General features: G+C 37.0%; 1 protein-coding gene across 1 annotated transcript in view; it reads left to right on the top strand.

The window, feature by feature from the left end:
* ACSS3 (acyl-CoA synthetase short chain family member 3) overlaps positions 1-25,607 on the top strand; it is a 77,319-nt gene that overhangs the window by 9,798 nt on the left and 41,914 nt on the right. The window contains exon 2 of the mRNA XM_037042806.1: positions 23,777-23,921. Coding sequence (XP_036898701.1) covers positions 23,777-23,921 — 145 coding nt within the window. The remainder of the gene's footprint in view (positions 1-23,776; positions 23,922-25,607) is intronic.

Below are 25,607 nucleotides of genomic sequence, written 5' to 3'. Positions count from 1 at the left end.
TACAGTTATTATTGTAGTGAATCCAGTCCCTTCCTTACTGATTGAGATTTAGAGGGTGGGGCAAAAGTAGGTTTACAGTTGAGTACATCAAATGCAGAATTAATAAAGCTATCGTAATAATCATAAGCTGTGTGTCTTTTTCCATAGTACAATGTAAACCTACTTTTGTCCCATCTTATAAAATATTTGAAAAGATTAAATGTGCTAATATACATAAGTAGAGCCCATCTCATAGTTAAAATAGCTTTATGCTCTGAGTCAGGTACAACACTAAGGGCTTTGATTTATTTAATATTTATAATAATACTGTCAGTTTGGTTCCGTTTTTATTCTCATGTAATGGTGGTAGAAATGAAGATGCAGAGAGTTTAGGAAACTTGCCTAAATTTTTAAAACTATTGAGTAGCATATCTAGAATTTTAACCCAAGCAGTCTGAATTTAACATCTATAATCTATCTAAATACCATATTATATTGTTTCTATAATAATAGTCTTAGTTAGTTTTAGGTTTTTTTCTTACCCCTTTTCCACTGAAACAACTAAAAGTAATTTAAAAATTCTAGATCTACATCTCAGTAACATTTGGAAAATATTCCTATCAGATATGTTATAGGATAATATATTGATGTTCTTTGAAAAAACTCTACTTTATACATAAAATATTTAAAATGTGTACAACAGTCCCAAAGGCAAGGAAAGGATAGGAAGGCTTTACATCATTACCTACTGTAGAAGTATTTCCTACACAGTTGAAAGCAACATTAACCTCCTCTTGTAAAAATGCTCTATTCATTTTTTGGCTTAAGGAAAATCTGTAATGAGCACATTATTCATTGCTTACGCTATGCTTTAATATTATAGTTATAAAAATGATGATAAATAACTTAATTAATTAAGCTAATTATGTACATTTGAGAAACTTCCTTTCCTCCGACCTCTTAATAAAAGAAAATACTAGGACTTGTTGCATGTTTGTAATTGTGAAAGTTGTTGATTTTCTTTACTTTTTTATGCATTCAGGCATCCTATCCTTTCCTGTTGTTCTTTCTGCTCTTCATCTCGATCCTAGTGCAGGCATGCAGACCTGCATATGTGAAGTGCGGAGATAAGTTTCTCAGGAAACATATTGCACACAACTTTCTTAGTTCAAATATGATGTGTCACTTTTTGAAATTCAGTAGAAGGACAATGAGTTGTGGGCTCTCTCGCTGCTGTTCTGTTATTCCATAAGTGTCGCCAAACCCTGGGGAACAAATGATCTAAAAATGTTCAGTACTTTCTTTGAGTGTTTAGAAGGTCAGCCACAGTAAAACTTGGGATATTTGCATGGCCTGTACAGGACTGAGCAGGGAATTTGGATGTGATTATTTTCTAGCTTTGGACTGAGTGATTCCTTTCTTTAAAGCTGATGTGTTATCTCTCAACAAGGATAGCCACAACAACTACAACAATAAACAACCATGGCCATGACAACGGCAGTTGATAATTACTGAGCACTTGCTCTGGGTTAAGCCCTATGCTAAGATTGTGTGTGTATGTTTCTTTTGATTCTTCCAGCACCTTATGAGATACGTGTAGTTAAAATGCATTTTTATAATTGTGTAAACTAAAACACAGGGAGATTAAGTGATGGTGGGCTTAATTTTTCAACCCAGTTGGGTCATACTGTATTGCTTAATTTTTACTGAGTCATAACTACACTTTTAACTTCTGCCTGGTAGTCATCTGAGTGTTTAGATGTCAGGACCTAGAGAGTACAGAAGAATGAGAGCAGTGTTAGAATTCTGAAAATATTAAATCAGATGTAACTTCCTTTCTCCTCATTTGTTGTCTGTGCTTCTCTGTGTCTTCCACTCTCTCCTCATTTTAGAGGAATATATCTTCATTGTTTTCCCGCAGTCAACTTGTACATGTCTTATTGACACATGGTTCTTACCTGCAAAGCACATCACCTTGAATCTTATTTCCCTCTAAGCTAGTTTGGCAAGAATTCTCAACACTCATCTCCATTTTGTCACTGTACATTCACTATAAAAGCTTGCACTCCACTAATGCTTTGTTCATACCAGTAATTTAACAAATCACCACGAGGCAGTGGAAGGGCAGGGATCAGGGCTTAGTCACCTGTGTTATATCCATAGTGGAATGCACAAAACTGTGTCCATGAAGTGAATTGATTTTAAAACTTTAACACACAGGCTAACCTTCTTAATCTAGCTTCTTAATCTGGATGTGTACCTGAGTTGCAGCTAGATATTATTTGACTTACTCATCCCACCTGAACCCAAAATGACCCATGAATCTTTGTTCTATCAAGGCATCAACGAGTTGAAAATTATCTTGTCTTCATGGGTCTAAATTTTATTAAGGGGCAATTGGATCCCTTTGCTCCTCTTTAGCTCATCTACCTTTAACTTGTGGCAGGAGAATATTTTACATCAGCATGGGTTTCTAGTCCACAAGCTGGAGACACCCAAACTGCAAGGAGGGAAGCATGGACCCATTTGAGTGTAGCCTGAAACAGTTGTGTCTCTTTGGCACACGTCAGATTCTACAAATTTCAGATTTAAGAACTGGATCAACATTATGTTACTAGATTGTCATTTTGTAGTGAATTTGTTAACCATATGTATCATTTTATTAGCCAAATAAAAATCACTGGTTAAAAGTGATAAAAGGTATGCACACCATATGACTTCACTTTTATGTGGAATTTTTTTTAAAAAAAGAAACAAACCAAAAAAAAGGTAAAACAAAACAAAAAAAAACAGGTTTATAGATAGAACTGGTTGGTGTTTGCCAGAGGGGAAGAAGGATGTGGGGTGGATGAATTGAGAGAAAGGGGTCAAAAGATTGAAACTTTTACTTATGAAATAAATGAGTCATGGGAATGTAATATACAACGTGATGACTATAGCTAATGATGTTGTATTGCATGTTTGAAAGTTGCTAAGAGAATAAATCATTAAAGTCCTTATCATAATGTTACCGAACAAGGGTCCGAGGGGGGGGGCAATACTTGGCCCACCGAGGGATGCCAAAAACTGCTGCAGAAAACAGGGGCCCCTCCCAAGGACGATACACTAATATCTATAGGGCTCTTCTGTCCGCCGCCAATTGGAAACACATCTCTCAATGCCAGAGATTTGTGAAAAGGAAACAAAATGTTTATTTAATGCTATTCAGGCCTAATGCCTTCCTTAAAATATTAAAGTCTTTAAGGGTATACACCTACACACACACACACACACACACACAGCGCTCCCTTCTCCCACTGTCCCAACTCCGGGTACCGTAAATCAGGAAAAGAGCACACGTCCGTTTTTCTCCCAGGCCGCTGGCACGTGAGCTGTGTCGCCTGCCTGTCCAGGCAGGATCTCCAATTAATCCAAAGTCATGCGGCACCTTCCACTGGCAAGAGTTCTTTGTACCAAGTTCTAGTCAAAGTCTCTCCTGCTTTCCAGGCTACTCAGCCAAAGGGAGCACGCCAAAGCCGTGTGGGCCTCTTCTACCAAAGCCGCGTCTTTCTTCTTCACCTGGCCGCAGGGATCTCCATTCTGGCAAAGTTGCGTGGTTTTCTCTTCCACCTGGCCAAGAGGGGGTCTGCACTCTGCTGAAACTGCATGGCTCTCCCTCCTAATGGCTACAGGGGTCTACATCTTTCTAAATAGCGTGGCTCTCCCCCTCATCTGGCCAAGAGGGGGTCCTCACTCTGCTAAAGCCACATGGCTCTCCCGCAGGCACTCTCTCCGAGAAGCAGCTCCCAATTCTCAATTCCAGCCTGGTTAGCCCCCACTCTGCTAAAGCCACATGGCTCTCAAGCAGCCCTCTCTGAGAAGCAGCTCCCAATTCTAGCCTGGGTAGCAGCCACTCACTTCTCCCTGGCCCAAAACTTGGCCACAGCTATTTAACATATCTATGAAACCAGTTAAAGGTTATAGATATGTTAAATACCATTCCAGAGGTTAGCTGCAAAACTGTTGCTATGCAAAACAGCTCTCAATGGCCCTGCTCCATTCATCCCTTCCCCCAACTGACACCTTGGGGGGGGGGGGTGAGGATATCTTAATATTTCCTCCAATATTCCTGTACACTTTGAGTTCTGGACACCATTCCAAATCTTTTCTGGCCCCCCCCTTGGCTGCACCCTGTATCAATAAGAATAGAAAAGAAAAATTGTAACTAGGTATGGTGATGAGTGGTAACTGGACTTATCGTGGTGATGATTTAGCAATTATACAAATGTTAAATCGTTATGTTTTATACCTGAAATTAATATATGTAATATGTAAATGATGCTTCAATAAAAATATTGTTAAAAATCAGAGAACAAAAATACTGTTTCCTTTAGAACACATTTATGGTATTGCCACAAATGACAACAATCTTAATATTTATGTTATTGGAGTAAAAGCTGACCTTAATGTAATAAATGCTTGAATTAAAATAAAAGCTGATTTTATTATTAGTTTAAAATGTTGGGCCCCGACTCCTCAAAATTTCATACATGTGTCTGCTACAAAGATTTCATTTACATAGTTCAAGAACTACTGGAAATATGATTGGTAATTACAGGCTTAGTAGATCTAATTTGATGAAATCTCCTGTTAATTTGATGAATTTATAAAGGGATAATTTAAATATTTAATATAAGTTTTATATTAATATATTTTAATATCAACATGTTTCACATTAATATATTTTAATATTTAATATAAAATTTAAAATGTAAAATATACTTTTAATCGGGAAGATTTTCTTTTTCTCACTAAATATCTAGTTATTTCAAAGGCTATAATTGATAGCAATAATAACACTCAAAATCTCTTTAGTCCTAATGGGACAATTTCACTTTATATGTGTGAGTTTGTGTGTGTGTTTATTTGTGTGTTCGTGAGAGTGAAAGTGTTACAGGATACAAAAATATTATTATGTTAATAATAGCTATAATAATAGCCCTTACCATGGCTTTTTACCCTCTCAAGGACATACTTTTTTAAAGAAGAATTTGGGGAAGGGTAAGTAATTTGCGTGTCACTTGGCATGTGGGTAGCAAATCTGGCGTGAAAAACCACATCTGTTAGAGTATTACCATAGCTTCTTATTGTATCATATTTCCTTTCTAATTAATCCTATTTTATCTTCATAATACCACTGTTACAGATTTAAAATCAAGCCAGGTGCTTATATATATATAAGCATACGCACACATATGTGTTTGCTGACTTGTTATATTTACAAAAGTGAAATTTGGGGGTTCTAGAATTTATTCATTAATGAACTCATTTGTTCCCTCATTCATTCTTTCCTCTTTCTCTTGTCCATTCAGCAAATGTTTATTGAATGTTTTCTGCGAGGCAGGTGCTAATCCAGGTGCTGAGTGAGAGTTTAGATAGTGTGTAACTTTAAAGTGTGAGAGTCTACAAGGACAGTGTGCAACATTAATGTTTGTTTGCAAATAAGATAAATGTTTGTTTGCAATAAGACAGCTTTTATTTTTCTGTTTAATAACAGAGCAGTCATTGTGAGTGATATGGAAAACTTAGTTATTATTTTCTGAATAACAGAATTATTAAAATGGTAATAGAATTAGTTGTATTTTACCATCAACTCTCCTCAGAATTGCCATTGTGGAGGTGTGAGTGCTAGAGCACACCGCCTTACATTTTGGTGAACAATGGCCATTCTCCAACTAATGAATCCCTTAATACATAAAAGACTGAGCTAATTGAATTTTATCCTTTTGTGCAGCTTCTCGCCTTCTTGTAGAACTGCTAGCACACAGGAAGGCGAGGGAAAGACAAGTAACAAACAAGCAAAAAGGAATAAAAGGAGCTAATGGGCTTGGTGGACATTAGCTAGATAATGAGTTTTTGGATAATTGAGCAAGCCATACTGTATTCAAGTTTCAAATTATTGAATGCTAATGGAAAATGCTTTATTTATGAATGCGATGTGTAGATAGTGGGAGAATTGACAAAAGGAGCAAGATGTAATATGTGATATTATTCCCATATTATTCTGAAGGATAAAGCTAGGAAAAAAGTCATACTAAAAATTGTATCTGTTTTGCTTCACATTTTAAGTTGTGCTCAATAGTAAGTATTTAGTCAGTTAAGTTAGCGTTATCTTTGCAGTTGTATCTGTTGTGTTTGTATCTGTAAGGCTTCACCTGGGAGAGATGAAGGTAGTGAGTTAGATGAAAGATATAACGTGGCTTAATTAAAAGAGCAGAGGTTTTATGTTCACAAGACTTAGGTTTGAGATTTAGGCTTAAATTACTTTTCCTTGACATTTCTTAATTCAAAAATAATTCTGTAATTTAGGTTCCTATTTTTGTTTGGCAAGAAGCACTATTATTTAAAATTTTAATTGGGTGAACTTAGGCAAACCAAAATAGATAGAAAAATCAGCTGTAGCTTAATATCTAAGTATATTTTCAATTTATATTCTCGTGTATATCTTGGTATATTTATCTTCAATCTTTCATTTCTTTCTTTGTAAAATTTTATTTTGGAATAGTTACAGACTCACAAGAAGTTGCAAAAATAGTACAAAGATTTTCCTTGTACCCATCACTCAGCTTCCCCCAAGGGTAACATCTTAGACGACTAGAGTACCTTATCAAAACCAAACTTGACAATTGGCAATAAACTTCACTAGACTACGAACTTTGTTCAGATTTACCAATTTTTTGTATGCATTTGTGTTTTTTGCACACACACACACACACACACATATGTTTGACTTTTTAAAACCTATAATGTATGCTTGTTTGTTTGACTTTCTATTTTTGTTCTTAGACAAATGGGATCTATTGCTCACACCATTTGATACCTCATTTTTTTCTGCTGGTAAAACATTGTTATTTTTCCATATATCTCTTCTATTTCATGATTTTTAGTGTCTGCAGGCTATTTTAACACATTGTTTGGTGAATGTAAATTATTTCACAATCTCATTATGTTGATATTTAAGTGGTTTCTTTTCATCAGCTCTTATGAACAGGAAGAAACTTGCATCTTTGGACACAGAAGTCCAAAGATTTTTCTGTGTGTCTCTTCCTTTCACTGTGTTTCTTTTTTCCTTCCTTCCTACTGATTAATTCTTAGATTTTGGGGTCAAATACAATTTATATACTTTCTGAGGTACATTGTCAATTTTTTTCCTCCAAAAAGATTAATAAATATTGTGAAAAGGTCCTATCACCTTTGTCCTTATGAATTATTTAGAGAATAAATAAAGGTATCAATTTAGTGGACACTGAACACTAGGCTCTGTACAATCTTAACATTGTGTTGTATTTGCTTCAGACCTTTTCATTTTAAGCAATAAAACAAAATTGATGCTCTCTTTGTATGTTCCCCAATTATGTAGCCTTTACAGAAATAATCTCTGAAGGATTTAAAAGGCTCAATGGGAAGAAAAAGTTCTTAGATATTCTAAAATGATTTATTGTATTCCTCCTCTTTAATAAGAGCTTGTATTAAACATTTCTCTGTGGACACGGGCTAAGTGTTGTGCAGAGTAAGTTAATGAATGTGGTGCTTGCCTTCTGGGAGCCTCAGCTACAGAAGAGTTTCATCAGAATATTGTAGTATGTCATTCTGCATGAGTTAAAGAGAATGAAACAGATAGCTAAGACAAAGACGTAAGAGAGAAACAGAAAAATATGCAGTCCTAAAGGCGAAGGTTTAGAGCACATTGATTTCAACCTTTACCTATTTCTCTTCTTTCATCTTCCCATTTCTCTTTAACCAGAGTAAGATAACACCATGCCAAAAAATTAGCTGCCTCTTCCCCTGCATGTCGCTGGGGCTGTGCTCTCTTCTCCTTTGTCCCTTCCCCCTTTCATTTGTGATCTTTCTCCATCGTGTCATCATTATCATCAGGATTAAATGCTGATAGGTATCCTCCCTTCCCTCCAAGAAACACCAGTTGACAATGGAGAGTGGGCCTCCTCTTCTGCACCTCCCTGTGTCTCTGGATTGCTTTGAGGTTTGCAGGGTTACGTTCTTGGGCCTCTGTGGGCATCCTGGTCCGGAGGTCTGGTTTTCTGAGAATCTGCTCTTGTCTAGAGTTTAGTTTCTTATGAGCTCATCACTACTTATTTCTAGGTTGTAAGATTGACAGCGACTGTTCCTAAGAGAGTCCTAAGTGCTGTTTTGAAAAGGGCTGACTAATGAAAGCTACTCTCATTGAAAACATACTTTTCAGTTTATATTTATTTAGGATTGCATTTAAATTTTAATAAGTTATGCTTTGAAGTTTAAATGTGCTTTGATAGTATCTATTACATTTTACATTGATGGTATCTTTTAATATTAATTTAATGAATTATAATTTAATTTTTTGAAAAAACACTTTGTTATTTTTTTTTATCCTCACCTAAGGACATTTTTTTACTCATCGCTTTCAGAGAGAGAAGAAGGTAGAGAGGGGGAAGGAAAGAAGAAGAGGGAAAGGGAAAGAGAGAGAGAAACATTGATTTTTTTTTTGCCTTCTTGTATGCAGCCTGACCAGGGTATTTGCCCTGATTGAAAATCAAACCCATGACTTTATGAACCGTTTGGTCTACAGGATGACTCTCCAACCAACTGAGCCATAGTGGGACCAGGCCATTTATCTTTTTCTTTTCTTATGTTAAATCAAGTCCTGTTTCTTTTTGCTTCAATTCTCTGTTTCCTGCATTTTCTCTAGAATAAAAATAAAACAAAATAAAATGGTGTCCTCACCTTCTGCTTTGAATTTAACTGTCAAGCATGACTCACAATGGGTGGATCTTTAAGATGATTCGTTTATGCCTTTTCTCTTCATTGACAGTGGATCCAGTTCAGTTAGCAGGTATTGATTTCTTGAAAGCCTTTCATTCCATTCTTTTTCCCTTTGGCTGCATGTCTCACCATTGGCAATTCACTCAGTTTTAATCTGAGATGATCTGGCTGGGCTGCAGACTTCTGTGCTGTCCTTTCATGTTGAGATGGAGCAAACTGTGGCCGGAGCTGGGGAGATGGGGCTGGGGTCTAAGTGCATATACTCCTGTATAAAGGATTAGCAAGGCCAAAGGAGTCTCTCTCTTTGTGTTAGGTTTCTGTGTTAAAATATTTGTCCTATATAGAGATGTGCTTTCCAAGTACTTTTTTCAAAAACAAAGTCCCTAGTGGTTAAATTACCATAAGGTTATTGTGCTGCCCCAAGTAAGCAATTACCCAATTTGGAGGGCTTCCTGGAACAGTCAGTTGATACTGCCCAAGACCACGTATCTAATTTAGATGGGATGTCACTGTGTGAATAAAGCAATATGATGCCCTCTTAAAAACACTTAAAGCCTTCTCTGTTTGTGGTCAATAGTAGTCTTTTGAGCCAGTCATTGTGTTTGTTGAGTGTTTACCTCATGAGACTCTTTATTTGTGTTAATGTGTCAGAAGAGTACTATGTCAATTCACATTCATTCACACTTGCAGGCATTTACTTATAAATAATTACTGAGCATTTGCTGTGTGCTATTAAGGAGCTAGTGCATGGTCTCTGGTCACAGGAAATAGTATCCAGTGAAGGCACAAGAATGACTCAAATAAGGCCACAGACATAAAATGGGAGACTCAAGACATTTTTCTTGGAGTTAGAATGCACTAGATTCCATTCTGCTATGCGTTGGTTTAATAATTCTGGAAAGTTACTTGTTTGGGGAAGAAGCTATTTTCCACAAGGGATAGTCTGTAAAGCAAATGATTTGATGAATATAAATCATTTTTATCAAACTCAGAACCTGGCACATTATTGGTGATTAAAAAATGATAGTTCCCTCTTCTACTTCATAACAGTTCTTTTTTCTGTCTTTTCCTAAATTTCCTTTAAAAGAACATACACTTGACTCTCAGAGATGAAAAAATCGCAATTTTCTTTGATACTACTTTTCTTCTACTTCGAGTTCCTTTTGATTTGTTTCCTAAATAGTCCTCCCTCCCCACCGTTTCATTACTTACCTTCACTTCCTTGGCTTGTCAATAGATACTAACTGATTCCATTTCCTTGTTCTCCTCTCCATTGCTTCTCCAGTCTGACCTGAAATTCATTTCTGGGCAGGGCATTCTCCTGCTCAAAACCCTTTAATGGCCTCCCACTAAGAAGGCATTCAAGGCTTTTAAGATAAGAACTTCACTGGTCTTTCTTGCTTTAGCTCGTGTTATGCTCCACCTCAAATGCACATCTCTTATTTCAGCTACATGAATGCACCTGCACTTCCAAAACAGAACCTGAATTTCACCCTGTTTTTGTACTTGTCTCACTTGATATTGCCATTGAAAAAACGAGCAATATTCTCATTAATTTGCCATCTCTCTCTCCTTAGCTACCTTTAATTTTCACCTTTCTTTTTTAATTAAAAAAAGGTTGCAAGATTTGCACAAGCTAAAGAGAAATCGGAGCCTCCTCCTGCTCTCTCTATCCTAACGTCTTGGCCATGTCGTCTGTACGCTGGGTCCTCCTCTCCCTTATGCGCCTGCCTCCACTGCCAGGTGGCCTCCGTCCTCATCACCATCCAAATTGCCTCCAACAGATCATCTGTATCTATCTGTTGCTTACTCAGTGGACTGACTTGAAGTCCTTACCTTAAGTGGTCTCTCTTTAGAATTTGACTCTCTGAACAATCTCTGTCTCTTTGAACTTCTATGAATTGTATTCACTGTGTAGTATGGTAGCTAATAACGAATGTGGCTATTTAAGTTTAATTAATGAGAATTAAATAAAATGTAAAATTCACTTTTGAAGTCACACTAGTCAAATGTGGCTGTCAAACACTTGAAAGGTGGCTAGTGTGATTGAGGAACTAAATTTTAAATTGTATTTACTTTCAATTAATCTAAATATAAATTTAACCAGCCGCCTGTGGCTAATGGCTACCTCGTGAGCATGAAAATACAGAACATTCCCATGATCACAGACATTTCTGTTGGACAAGCCTCTAGCAAGGTTTGGCAAAGTTTTTAAGGGCCAGTTAGTACATATTTTTGGCTTTGCAAGCCAGATAGTTTCCATTGCAAACTCTGAATTCTGCTGTTATTGAGCAAAAGCAGCTGCAGAGAACATGTAAACGGCTGAGGGTGGCTGTGTTTCTGTGCAGGAGGTGGGCCAGGTTTCTCACGTGGCTGCAGTTTGCTGGCCCCTCATAGAACCCTGGTTTTCAAAATACAGTTTTTTAAATTATCTTCCTCTTTTTCTGTAAAATGCTACCTTTTTAGTCTTCCCATTTCTCCAACCTCTTTACCCCAGTTTACCCCAGCTCACCATCGCAAAGGCTGTAAAGACGCCCTCTCCTAGTGCCCTGCTCCGGCCCACCACACCCACTGCCACAAGACTGTGCTTTCAGGACTTATCTGGGCCAGTTCCTTCATCTGTAAATATGTGTAAACTATTGTTGCCTGATAGGCTTATTGTATAGGTTATGCCCATCATGAACACAATTTTATAAGCAATGAAGTACACATTTGTACGCATTTCATTCCGTATAAAATTGTGTTCGTGGTAGGTATAAGTACTCTCACACTAACTCATCAACACTAAATGGTGGTTCAGACTTGGAGCCTGACTGGCTGACATCTAATCCTAGCTTGTCACACACCACTGTGATCCCCGGTAGGCCACTAACCTCTCTGTACCTCAGCTTCCTCGTCTGAAAAGTGAGGATGCTGTTAGGATACATGCAGTATGGTTATGAGAACTAAATGAATGAATTTATGTTAAATGCTTATCGTATTATCATGGTGCAAAGTGCTACATTGCTGGTTTTCATTTTATTTTGCTGGTTTTATAGATGAGGGAAGAAAGGCCTGGATATGTTAATTCGCCTGCAGTCTTACTGCTAATAAATGACATGTCTGAGATTTTAACTCTGCCCCTTTGACCTTGGAGTCCAGGCCTTTACACTCTACTATGTTCCTTTCAACATCTACTGGCTCCTTCCCATAGTCTCTTTGTTGGAATGAATCTCATCTCTGTCCTGCACTTTCATTTTATTTAGTTTACACTTCTATCAGGAAATTGGCCACATTTTCCTCCTTATTATAATTATTACAAATCTGTCTATCTTTTGAGAGAGAAGAGCATGTTCCCAGTTATGTTTTTCTCCATTCCTTCACAGTCTCAAGTTCAATCAACAATAAATTATTAAATTTGTTAAATAGAAAAACTTGTAAAGAGAAAACCATTATTGATAATAAATTTATCAGTAAATAGGGAGTTGTAATCTGCTAACATCTCCTTGTAAAACAATGAGTTATTTCTAATAAACGTTATATATTCATCACTGGTATATAGATTTAGTATTTTAGTGAGTGTACAGATAACCAATGTGTTCATCATCTTTGGACTTGATTCATTTAACTTTTGAAAGAGAACTTGATATTTGTTTTTGTTTTTTTATGAAATTGTGATGAAATGAAGACCCAAATAGTAGGTCATCAATGAAGGAAACTGGAATATGATCCAAAGAAGGAAGATCATATCAGAAGGTAAATTATGTGTTGGACTTTCCAGTGGTTTAATAATGAATCTTTGCAGACGACAGAAGTCAGTAGCTGAGACCATAGGGGGGCGGCTACAACACTGTGACTAGTAAGTGTGGTTGTGCTGGAGGGAGGAAGCTTTCGACAGCTATTTCAAATCAAAACATGGCCGTTTCTGAGTTACATGCGCCACACCATTCAGAGTACATCACATTTTGTTCTTGGAATTGGAGGGGCTGGTGAAATTGAGAGGAACATTTTCTCCTTATTAATTCAACTTTCCATAGCTGGGTCATCAGATTCACAGAGTAAATGCTATCAATTTTCTCCTCTAAAAGAAGTAATTTTTTGTGTGTCTCAGAGATTTTTCCTTTTATAATGTTTAAAATCAATGGAATAAATACATGCTTAAATAAAAAGAAATTAACTCTCAGCGAGGGGAAGTTGGTGGTGATGGGAATTCATGGAAATGAGAATTATGTGAACATTTGCCACCAGCCCCTCTGGCACCCAGAGATCGAGGCCCTGGAACTCGTCAGTCTCCCGATCTCTTCCTACAAATCCTTCAGACATTGACCATGTTCACTGACCTAGCCTAGTGTGTGGGCCGAATACGCACTCCAGTGTAACTTCTTTGATGAATGAGGCCAGAGTGAAATGCAGGGTGGGCTCAAGTCTCATATTAGGTATTAAAAAGCCCGATTCAGGGTAGGCTAGGGTGAAGAGGAGAAGAAATCAAATTCAAATAAGATTCCCTCCAGAGAGCGGAATCTTTCTGTGTTAGATGTAAGCTAGCAGTTAGCAAGGAAAGGGCACGGGGAAGTAGACAATTGTGTACAAGAGGAAATCCATAAGGACTTTCAAGAACTTTCTTCTTTACGGAGCTCCTTCTGAGGACCCTGAGCAGTGCATTGGACACTGATGGTGTCCCACCTTGACAACTTTTCACGGACGTCTAAGATGGCTGTAGTGACTATATAATTGCACTACTGGCAATTCTTCCCATTTCGTTTGCCCTGGGGTGTATCCCGCTGTTTCTTAATTATGAAATATGGCAACTTTAACGTTTGTTTCAATTTTCAAAAACTGACAAATCTTAAGACTTTTAGATCTGTCAGGATAGGCTAAATTTTTCTGCAGGAATAAACAACCCTCAACTCTCCCTGGTCTAAAAAGCCCAGGTATGTGTCACTCATACAAGTTTATCTTGGGTTACCTGGGAGATTTGCTCCACATTGTCCATCTCCACTGAAGGATACAGGCTCATAGTTACCCCTTGGAAAGTCACTTGTTTTTGTGGTAGAAGAAAGAGTGAAGAAAACGTGGTGAAAACGCATTGGATCTTAAAGATGTCTTTGATTACTTCTGTGGCTGTGTCACAGGCCAGAGCAAGCTTTTTGGTCCTGCCTCATTTTATGGATATGAAAGTGCAGTCTTGTGAGTATCTGGAGTGAGGACAGCGGAAACCATAGTGGACAGCAGGAATGGTGATGACAGATTTATAGCAAATCTCTGTGTGATTAGAAAGTTCTATGTAGCCCTTTACTGTAACTGTTCAGCAGCTTGAGGTTGATTTTGATGAGAAAATTGAATAAAAAGAAGCAAAAAGTGTATGGCCTAATTTTTAGTTTCTGAAATCTGAGTTTAGATGTTGTCATAACTATAAGAAATGCTCCTTTTTACTAGGTAAAAATTAAAAAGACATTTTCAGCCCTGGCTGGTGTGGCTCAGGGGATTGAGTCCTGGCCTGTGAACCAAATGGTCCCTGGTTTGAGTCCCAGTCACGGCACATGCCTGGGTTGAGGGCCAAGTCCCCTGTTGGGGGTGTGCGAGAGTCAACCACACATTGATGTTTCTTTCCTCTTTCTTTCCCTCTTCCCCTTTCTCTAAAAATAAATAAATAAAATCTTTAAAAAAAGAGATGTTTTTATTTAATGAAAAATTTTTCATTAATATTAGTTATAGTGATTGTAAAGTTAAGTAAGTAAGTAAGTTAATTCAGTAAGTCTAAGAGCCAAGCAATTTTGACCATTTTAATTTATATTTATTTAAATATATTTAAATCACCTATTCAGTACATAAATACATGTTCATAAAAATTAAGCAACACAGAAGTCATTTATTAGATAAAAATATAGACTATCCCTTTTCCATGCTGCCCCTCAAATTTTTCTTTACCCAGAATTTAGCACTATTAACATTTTCTTGTCCATTTGTCTAGAATCCTTCTTGTTCTTTTATACAACAGAGATTAACACACAAGTGACTTTCTTTGAGAAGTCATCTTGGAGATATGTATCTTCTCCTATGTTGCTGAACTATGTACTTTATGTGGTCATAAACATGATATGAGAATGCTGGTTTCTCTCCACTCTTACCACACAACTTATTTTACCTTTCTGTCAGTCCAGTGGGGAAAAGGGCATCTCATTGTTGTTTTCGGTCATCCACTTGATTGTTGTTAGGGCCGAACATGACTTTTTGTTGTTGTTTATTGGCCAGTATTGTCTTATTCATCTATGAATAGTGTCCTGAGATTCTTTGCCTATTGGATTTATTTTCTTATTGATTTTTAGGTATACTTTAAATATCATTGAGGTTGCAAATGTATGTTTCCCCTTGGTATTGATGTTGAAAATATGCCCTCCCCACAGCTTTATGTTGTTTTCTACTCTTTTTTTCTTTCTTTCTTTCTACCTATCTATCTATCTATCTTTCTAGCTATCATCTATCTACTTTCCCAGCTGTTTGCCTATCTATTTATCTGTACACACAAACACACACACACACACAACTGAGTTTGAGATGCAGGTGCTGAGTGGAGTACATTTCAGAATCCAAGTAAGGATCTCTGTTTACTCATTAATGCTGATTTTGGTTACTGGAGTCCTTCTTCCTATGGCCTAATTTTTAGGGACCATTTAAGGGAGAAGTGGGGTTTTCAGGTGGTAATGGTACATGGGGTTTTTAGGACCCAAGAACTTATGCAGAGCCTGTTCCCATTCTATGGGCCTTAAAACTCCTAGAGGGTCATCCATGCGGAAGCACTTCCTATTTCAGAAAGTTAAACAGCAGGCTGTTAAATATTTGTCTGATGTGCATGTATGTATGAATGCGTGTGTGAAGGGGGTTGCTTACGTCTTAATTATAGATCCAAACATCCCTGGTCCATCCTTTATTTCTACTTGCCTCTGATCTTGAAGTTATTTCAGAGTTTTATTGACTGATTTTTTTATGACATGCTTAGCCATTTTATTATATGCTCCATTAGGATTTAGAGATTTCCCATGAATGGGTTCTATAGTATGATTGTATAAATTCTTCTACATCTCTATATTCTTTTCTTTTGGTTTGATAGTATGTAAAATGTCACGGAAATGGTTCTGGGCCTTAAGAGCTTGTGTGGAGGTTCTAGCAGGGGAGTGCAGCTACTTGTATACCCTGGACCGAAGCTGCTCCTCTCCTCTAGTGGGAGGGTCATCCCCTTCGACCAAGTGCATGGCTTCAGGAGTGATGCATCTGGACCGGTGAGGGAGGAAGGGGACACCCCCCTAGCCAGCCAAATCAGCCCAGTCAACCCTGGCAATCAATGGGGTGACAGATGTCGCAGCCAGATCGCCCTCACATCCTGCTTCTGCATTAATATACTCAGATCTACCATGTTTCTCATGACTTCTGGACTTAGTCATTCTGCTCCTGTCTGCTTTATATATTCCCCCAAATTTGCCACTGTTCTTCTGACCAGTGATAGCACCATTTCTAGTGGTTCCACTATTTTTATCAATTTAACTTCAGTTTTATGGGGTTTTTTCCTGTTTTTCAAGTGGGCTATACGATCTACTTTAGGTTGCTTGCAGTTTTCTACAGAAGAAATTTGGGGCAAGAGTGGGGTGGGATAAAGAATATGAAATGTTTTATTTCTTTCCTCAATGGAATTAAAAGCTGAGTTTAAAGAGTTATTCACAAGACCCTATTGATGTAACATTCCAATAGTTATATATAGAAGTTATATAGCCCTGGCAAAGACTCTATTATCTATCCATCTATTTATCTATCTGTCTATATCTTTATAAATATAAAATGCTAATATATATGGGACAAATGGAGTATCATAAATGAATGAGGACAGTAAGCATTAGTCAAAAAAATGATGCCCGAAAAGTTGATAAACACATACAGTTGTACGGCCACATCACAATATGTATACACATGCATACCATGCAGTACATGTGTACTAGAGATATATATCATATTGCACATATACACATGAATAAATTAATGGCACCTTGAAGAGATCAATGAAACAAACAAGAGTAGAATTAATTATCTTAGGGGAAAAACTTGCAAAAGAAAATGATAGGTTTATTTGACTACATAAAAATTTTAATTTTTTTATGTCTTGAACACTATAGTTTAAAATTAGTGAAACAATTTAGAAAATAACTTGTAACAATGTCAGACTTAAGTTTAATGTCCTGTATAAAGTATTTTAAAATATTGAGAAGACCTTGTACTTAGTACTAGTAATAAAAGAAACTAAAATAGAAACTGTTTTTTTACTTCTGAAGTTGGAAAAGACTGAGAATAATTTGTTTTTGGAGGAGTGTGATGACATGGGTTTTCAGGTACTGCTGATGGTTATACACACTGATTCAATATTTCCAAATAGCAATTTGGTTATTTTATTTGTGTGTGTATGAGTCATTTGATTGTAGGAACTGAGCCTGCAAATATAATGAAAACAATGTGACCAATATGTCTCTACAAGAAACATCATCCCGGATAATTTAAAATAATGACAATAGTGTGAAAGGCGGTTTGAAACAGTATAGGATTAAGTTAAATGATAGAAATTCATTGTAAATTTAGATCATTTCCAAATAAAATAAAATACTGAAACATTAATTACCAAACATAGATTTACCCACTTTTTGCTTTCTTTTACAGAGGGATTAAATCTATTTTGGTCTAGTAGTAACACATCTTTTGTGCAATGCTAAGAGATTTTTTCTGTATGTGAAAAAGCATGTGCTGTTAGAACTCATGAAAATAATATTTATGTCCGCTAATCCACAGAATGTTAAAAACATTTAAAAAACAGTTCATAATTGCTTAATTCTTACTTTTCACTAGAAGTTTTCACTAGTTGTTTTCACTTAGCATTCAGTTAGAATGCTTAACCCTCAGGAACCTATTTATATAATTAGGTTTATATAATTTATATAATTAAACCTATTCAAAATAATAAGAGGAACATCTTTGTGTGCAAGGAAAGTGAAATGTATGTTGCAGTAAAAGAAGCTATGAGGAATGAAATACATGTTGTTTAGGGAAAATAAAGTAATTTCCTCCTAAAGAGAGACCAAAACCAAAAACTGGACAAAATTTGAATATAAAAAAAAGAAAGTTGTAGAGGTTTATAAAAAAGAATCTTTGGAGAGGAATTTATGTTTGGTCAAGCTGATTAAAATTTAAGTAAATTTATCTAAATATCAAAATTACACTGACACAAAATTAGAATTGGTCTTCTTTTTGTTGGAAGGACAAATTTTGTTGGACTTTTGATCTGATTTTGACAACAAATTGAAGGTTCCTTTATCTTTCAAGTAGCCTACCTGGAAACAAAGTGGTTGTGCTTTGTCAGCATAATTTCTGTGCTTCATGTTGTCTCTGTGGTCAAGTCTCCGATTACTCAGGAGTCTAGTCTCTCCAATATTAAAGGAGCTAAGTTTTGCCAGCAATTATGTGATCTTCTGTATCCACTTTTGAAATTTTTTATTGTCAATTTGGTTGAATAGATGATTAGGTACTGATTCACAATGACCTATGACCCTGTTTAGTCAAGTGTCCAGTCCTTTTCATATTCTTGACAAACTTCCCCAAATCAAATTCCAAATGAAGTCCTTCTAATTCTTAGCTAACTTTGAGATTTTTAACAGGGTCCAGAAGATTTGTTCCTCCACATATAGAAGAGAAATATTAAACCAATTAGGCTTTCTTGACCTGTTAGATTACATGGCGAGCATTGTCAAATAAGTGATAACTGACCTTCCTAGGTTCTATTGCATGGGTGAATATTATCAATACGCTAATGTATTATAGAAATTATATAAAATTTATGTCAATGAGGGGGAAAATTTCCCCTAATCCCTCTTGAATTAATATGGCTAGACTAATAAAATAGACTTAAAACAGATTAAAAGGGGAAAAACTGATTTAATTTTGTGCATACAGGAAGATAAGTGGATACTCATAGAGGAACTAAGAAATCGGGAAGGTTTTATATCTTTTTACACAAAGTAACAAAAATTTGTAAAGGGTAAAAAAAAAAAAACCCAGCTTAGGTTTAGGTGGTCATTTGTGAGGAATCTAATTAAAGGATGTGCTTGAGTAGTAAATTAGTAAAAAAAAAAAAAATGTAGAAAGAGTAGTTTATACATTCTTCTCCTCAGCCTTGAATTCTCTGATTCGGGTGATAAGGATGTTTCTCTCAGTCTCCAGGGGCAGAGAGGGCTCATTGCACAGGGATTTGTTTCTCACTTCCTGGAGAAAAGGAAGTGAGAAAGGTTAAGGTGTCCTTGCATTGGCTGGTTTTCAATTAATTTTAATTCAGAATAATCAATATTTTAAAGTGGCATATTTTGAGTTGCCTGCCCTATGCCTCACCATGCTAAAATTCTGGCTAATAATATCAGTCATAATTCCAGTTGTCTTCTTATAATGAGTATGTTACAGAAATAAAATTTATTTATCAATTTAATTGTGGTAGATGCTTATTAGATCTTTTAAAATGGGCATTTTTAAGTTTTGCCATTTATAGAGGAGTATTGTTTTACTTTTATGCTTCATTTTTAGAGAAACTCATGGAAAGAACTCTGACAAATATTTTAGAATACAAGTTTCTGACAACTTTTAGATCATACCACTGAATTGGACCTAAGGAAACTTATTCTCTTAAGCTGTCTATGACTTACAGCAATTTGGTAAAGTACATCTTTGTGAGCAAAGATGAAACAATCCCTTTTTCACTCTACCTGATCCCTGTGGAATTCAGAATATATCAAATAGCATTCTTTATTCTCAGAGCAATATTATGTATGATTTGAGTTCAATAAGAATCGGTTCTCCTTGTAGAGAGGCTACTGCTTCCTCTGTGGCTAAAATTATGTTACAGAAAATAAATTATGCTGACCCGGGGGACCCCTTTTGAACTTTAGTCATAATGACTCAGGCACTCATTTCACCAGTCAGGTGATTCCACAGGTCTCTGATGTTCTCCAACATTTTCCCTGTGCTTACTACCTTCAGATCTTCGGTTCAGCAAATCTCATTATCATAACTCATGACCTGTGCCCACTGGGATTCATTTTCACTTGCACTTGGCAGAAAAATCTATATGGGAGTTGCTTAAATTATTATCTACTTGGAAGGTATTGCACAATCAGATTATTGGTTACGTCTATTGCATTACCTAGTCAATCAGAGACTCAGCATTGATTATCACCCTTAAATTTACACATTGCAGAATAAAACTAGAAATGGCAGGTGATGTGTCTGACAATGAAGGGATAAGATTTTCAAGAATTTTATTTCCACATTGGAGTCTTGGTGCAAATGAATATATGGTCACAAATTTCTTTAAAACTTTAGGGGCTATTGCTAAATCTATTGCCAAAGCCATGGCTGCACTGGAAAAATCCTTACATTTGCTTGCTCAAGTTGTTTCAGATAACTGAATTGCTTTTGACTATATTCTTGCAGAACAAGGTTATATCTGTGTCACCACTGTGTACTTGAATAAATTCTTCAGGGCCGATAGAAACACAATTATAGGAAAAACAGAGAACAAGCCCACTGGTTATAGCTACCTCTGCAGGGCTTTTGGTCTTTTGATCTGCTTAGATGGGGCGGCCTCATGGTTCAGACTTATCCTACAATGTGGAACTGGTGTCTTGTTTTTTAATTTTAGGACTAATTGCTGTTGTTAAACCCTAAACCGACCATCTTTCACAGTGCTATAAGAACTCCACACGAGTGACGGCAGCGCAGCATTTGGGGTTGATTTCTAATACACACAGGCCCTTAGATGGACATTTGAAAGACAAGATGAGATGATTTGAACACCAGTGCTGAACTTTGCTAGCTTTTGCTTCTTTCATAGGACTGCATGACAAGCCCTCCTCTGCTTTGGCATGCTTGTTGCTCAGAGGTGGCTTAGAGGCTCCCAAGAACACCAGGTCCCCTCCTATGTGGGGTGTGACATACCAGGAATGAGCATTCCTCACAATAGGGGATCACAACGTGAAAAGGGGAGAAAACTGAGAAACTCTACCCTGATTGATAAGTGGTGCTTTTGAAAAAAAATACTGTGATCAAAAGGGAAAAATGTAGAAATTGACCTAAGTGGAGCCATTTTAAAATGGAACCAGAGCAGCCATTTCAGAGGAACTGCTTTCCATGTCCTGTTTCTGAACCTTTGAACTGGACCAGACCACCCACATTCCATGACGCCAAGAATGAGAATTTCCTGTTGACAGGACTGAGAAAGGTGAAATGTTACCTAGTGACCACATCACCTGACCAATCAATGAAGTACAAATATGAAATCATTTAAAAACATCTCACCTCATTTTCTTTTTTTATATCATAAAAACCATGATCTCCTCTTCTGTAATCTAAAAACTATTTGGGTTTTTGCCTAAATCTGTTTACCCCCAAAATATCAATTTTGGGATCCCAAATAAACACTTTGCCTCATAAACTGGTTCTTGTATTTTAGACTGACAAGCTAAGCTGTGGGTTGGAGGTTGGCTGAAAATGATAATAATTTTGGACTTATTTTTTCCAATATAAATGTCCAGCAGATGATGGGCTATAAGTGTATGGAACTCAAAAAGATTAGGGCTAAAGCCAATGGTGGAGGTTGAAACCATAGGAATGTAGAGATCACTTAGAGAAAGTATGTATAGTGAACAAAGGAATGGATATAGAATGTTAGAGCTTACTGTCAATTAAAAATTTGGCAAAGGGAGAAGATTCCATGAAAGATATTGTTGGTTTGCAGACCAACCCCCATGCAGAGAAGGCAAGAAGGACCAAGAAAGAGGCAGGCCATTCCAGATTGGTAGGTAGCAGGTTTAATAAGCAAGGCAACTTCCATTCCAGATTTGTCTTCGGTGGCTGCAAGATGAGCAGTTCTCTGCACCTGCCCATTAGAATTTTAAACATTTATGTAAAGGTCTTAACTGGATTCAGTCATATATTCAATCCCCATGGTCTCAACAGCACCTTACTCTCTCAAGATTGTGTCTTTGGAAGGCTGCTAGTTTGGGAATAGTAGGTGTGAAGTACACAGTGAGGACGGGGGCAGGGTGAGAAGCCTCCGATTGTCTGGGTTGAGCTGAGGGTGAATTATGAAGTAAATTTTCCATGACTCTTTGGAATTGAAAGGGCCCCTTTCTGTGACATGTCAAAACATGATCGAATGTTGAGCACAAAAAAGTGGTAGAGTAGAAGCTGTAGATAAAGGGAAAAAGAAAAATGGCATGAAGACATGTTCCAGCAACTCAACCTTCATGTGTCTGAAATGCAGTCTTTTCAGAAACACAAGCAAATATAGCAACAAAAAATACACAGGGATATCTTGTAGGAAATTTTTATATAACATCTTTCCTTATTTTTGCTACAGATGTTGAGTAAACTGTACCTTTTTCTTGATGTATTGGTTAATTATGGCTATAATTATGCTGCGAATCAAGTAACCATAAAATCTCCCAATCATGAAAAGCAGTTATGTCCATGTGTCTTTAGATTGTCATGGGATCAGCAGGTCTGGGATGTGTGTAACTGGAAACGTTGCTCCAAGACATATCAGGCTGGGTTGAGCTTTCTGCTGCTGGTGGGCTCTGTCCCCACCCGCAAATTTTTTTTCTGAGGTCCAGGGTGAGAAGGAGGCAGCAGCAATACTTGGAGGCTCTTCTGGAGAAAGCAGACGAGAGGAAGAGCAAGTCTAGTGTCCAAGTGCGTTCAGGCCTCTGCTTGCATTGTGTGTGCTGATTAAACAAAGCAAGTCACATGGAAAAGCCAAAACCAAGGGAATTATTCTTCACTGCAGCAGGTGGGGGCGTGGGGACAGAGACAATGTTTTTGAAAAATATTGAATCTCTCACCCTGGGTAATTCAGAATCATTATGTTAATTACTTCTCGTACTATGCTGTAAGGTAGTCATAGCCAGTGTTATTGAAGTATGTAGTGTTGTTTGATTGTGATGAAATGATCCCTCCTCCTGCTGCCTTCTGAATCTATTACTACTTAATGCTGCCGCTGTGTCTACATCTGTTCTTAATTCCCTGCTTAACTTCACTCAAGACTCTGAGTGAAGACCTGACTGTGATACTCAGCTACTTAACAGGAATTTTCTTGTTTCTTCAATATTTTTTCCTATTATTTGGTGTTATAATGTTTGTTTGTCTGACAAATGAACCATTGTTGTGCTTGTATTTTTACTCTAGTCCCTCCTCTTCCAAAAGCGGTAAAAGCTTAGTCTCTTTGTAAAAATGAGTTATATTTTCTTAAAAATGTATTTCCATCCATCTATGCAATGTTTGTATTTTCAAAGGAAGGCATTGATCAATTAAGAGGTGAAAAGTATTGAATCGTGAAATTTCATATAAATTAAAATTTTACATGCAACACATTCTTTATTAAAATTACAAAGCATTTCCAACATGTGGGAGGAAATTATATATTTTAATGTAATTGAAGACATCATATTTAATTGAAACTAATATAGTATATGTCTGTCTATCCATATAGATATCTTTCAAAGGAGATTTGAATTTTCCAGTAAGTCGGGCTTTTTTCTTTTTCTTTTTTGCAGCAGCTGCCCAAGCTTCAGCCGTACATCTATCATTTGCCCTCTCAGCCTATTGCATCTGTGCTGCACTTCTGTCGTGTTCATTTTATCGATGTAGATTATTTTATTGCTCTATACTCTAGTTTCATCCTACACAATAAAATCCACAAAGATGTCACTTAGAAGAGTGAGGTTTTTTTTAGTGTACATGAAAATAAATACATAAACATTAAAATCAAAATGTCATTCGCGTACGATCTTAAGCATCTAGTTCATACGATTGTTGCCTGGCGTGACATACAGAGGAAAGCACTGTTGTAAGGACAGTGCTGCCAACCTAGAAACGTACAAGGCTAGTGAAGTATTGGTATCTTCTGAAAAGAGTCATTCACGTTTACTTTCCAAATATTTTTCAGGTTTGTGGAAGGAATGCTTAACATTTGTTATAATGCCGTTGATCGTCATATTGAAAATGGTCAAGGAGATAAGATTGCGATCATTTACGACAGTCCTGTTACAAACACTAAGGCGACTATCACCTACAAAGAAGTCCTGGATCAGGTAATACTATGAGTTTTCTGTACATGTCACTTGGAAGTCACACAGAAATTCTTTACATAGCATACACTATCATTGTAAAATCTTTAATTCTCTTAATACATTGACATGTTACCGTATTTTTCTTTTGATGCACATTGCAAATAGAGGCGTGCTAACTCATTGAAAGTGTTTTTATCTTTTAAATTTATATTTTGTGGTACTGGAAATCTCTAAGAATATGTTTAAGTCCTTTCTGGCTTTTGTTTTCCATCCCTCTTGCCATCACCTCTTCCAGCCATTCTAAATTTAGCTTTTATACTATTGAAGCTATCTTCCAGCATACTTCTTACTCATGTCAGATCATCACTTAAACTGACACCAGAGGTTTTTTTTTTTCCTTAAGAAACAACATATTATTCTACCCTACCCAGAATTTTTTTCCTTAAAAATCGCTGTTACTCAGAGAGTAAAATGGGGGCTACTGTGACATATAAGATGCTTTGGAGTCCGATCATGGCATCCCTCAGTTTTATTTCCCAATGTCTGTGGCTGTTAACACAACAATTTCTTCACCCGGGGTGTCCTGTCACTCCCTCAGGCACTCTTGGCCCTTTGTAGCTCTGTGCCCATGTTCGCTCCTTACTCTTATTTACTCTTTCTTTTTCTTTTTTCCCTCACCTGCGTAGTTGTATGGGAATCGTGATATTGACAAATGAATTATGAGATTCTCTTTTAACCTTAGGGTAAGAAGGGGGTTTCAGAAGCAATTATAGCAGCATTCGAGCATTGTGGACTGTGGGAGAGCTGTTCTGGCTGTGTGGGGCATTTACCATATTCTGCCAGGTATAACGTGCAACCTTATTTTTCCCTAAAAAATTTGCACAAAAAGTGCACATTATACATGGTAAAAATGGTATCTACATCTGACTTAAAGGGAGATGTTAGTGTAGACCAGGGTATCTCAACCTTGACACTACTGACATTTTAAGGGAGAGAATTCTTCGTAGTGTTGTAGCAGCATCACCCTTCTCCGCTTGTTAGATGCCAGCAGCAGCACGCCTCTCCCAGTTGTGATCGTTAGTGATGCCAGATGTTGCTAAATGTCTCCTGGGTAGCACAGTCACCATGAGTTGAGAACTGCTGGTTGAACTGAGTCTGTCCCACTAGGATTTGCAAGCACTTGCCCTTAAGTTAAGGCTCTTTGAATCACATTTTTTCTTTTGCTTTTTAAATATATTTTTAGGAAGTTTGTTCAACTCTCCATGACTCTCTGAAATTAATATTCTTTTGCAAAGGCAATGTTCCTGTTTAACCTTCTAAGAGAATACGAGAAACGTAACTAAGACAAAACAATGATCTCCCCAATCCTGAGTTCTTGCAAATAATCATGACAGAAAGCAGAAGCCAGTTCTGCTCAGGCTCAATAATAGTCCCAGCCTCCGCTGATTTAAATGTTGAAGGATTTATGAACAGGGAAGACTGAACAACCAGACTCAGAAAGATGGCACACCCCAAAGAAGGGGCAGCAATGGTGGGTTAGGAAAGCCCACAAATTTTCTAGTAACTGGACTTGCTGACTTGAATCAATATCCTATAGATTGACAGAGGAGGAACACCTAATTAGCCTAATTTAGGTTACGTGCCTAGAGTACCAGGGAATGGGGAAAAAATGTCCTTTCTGAATTTCATCGTAGGAACTGGGGCCCT

This window comes from Sturnira hondurensis, unplaced genomic scaffold, assembly GCF_014824575.4.
Source record: "Sturnira hondurensis isolate 20B ecotype Veracruz unplaced genomic scaffold, ASM1482457v3 Scaffold0003801, whole genome shotgun sequence".
Taxonomy (NCBI): domain Eukaryota; kingdom Metazoa; phylum Chordata; class Mammalia; order Chiroptera; family Phyllostomidae; genus Sturnira; species Sturnira hondurensis.
This window is presented reverse-complemented; position numbering and strand designations above follow the sequence as displayed.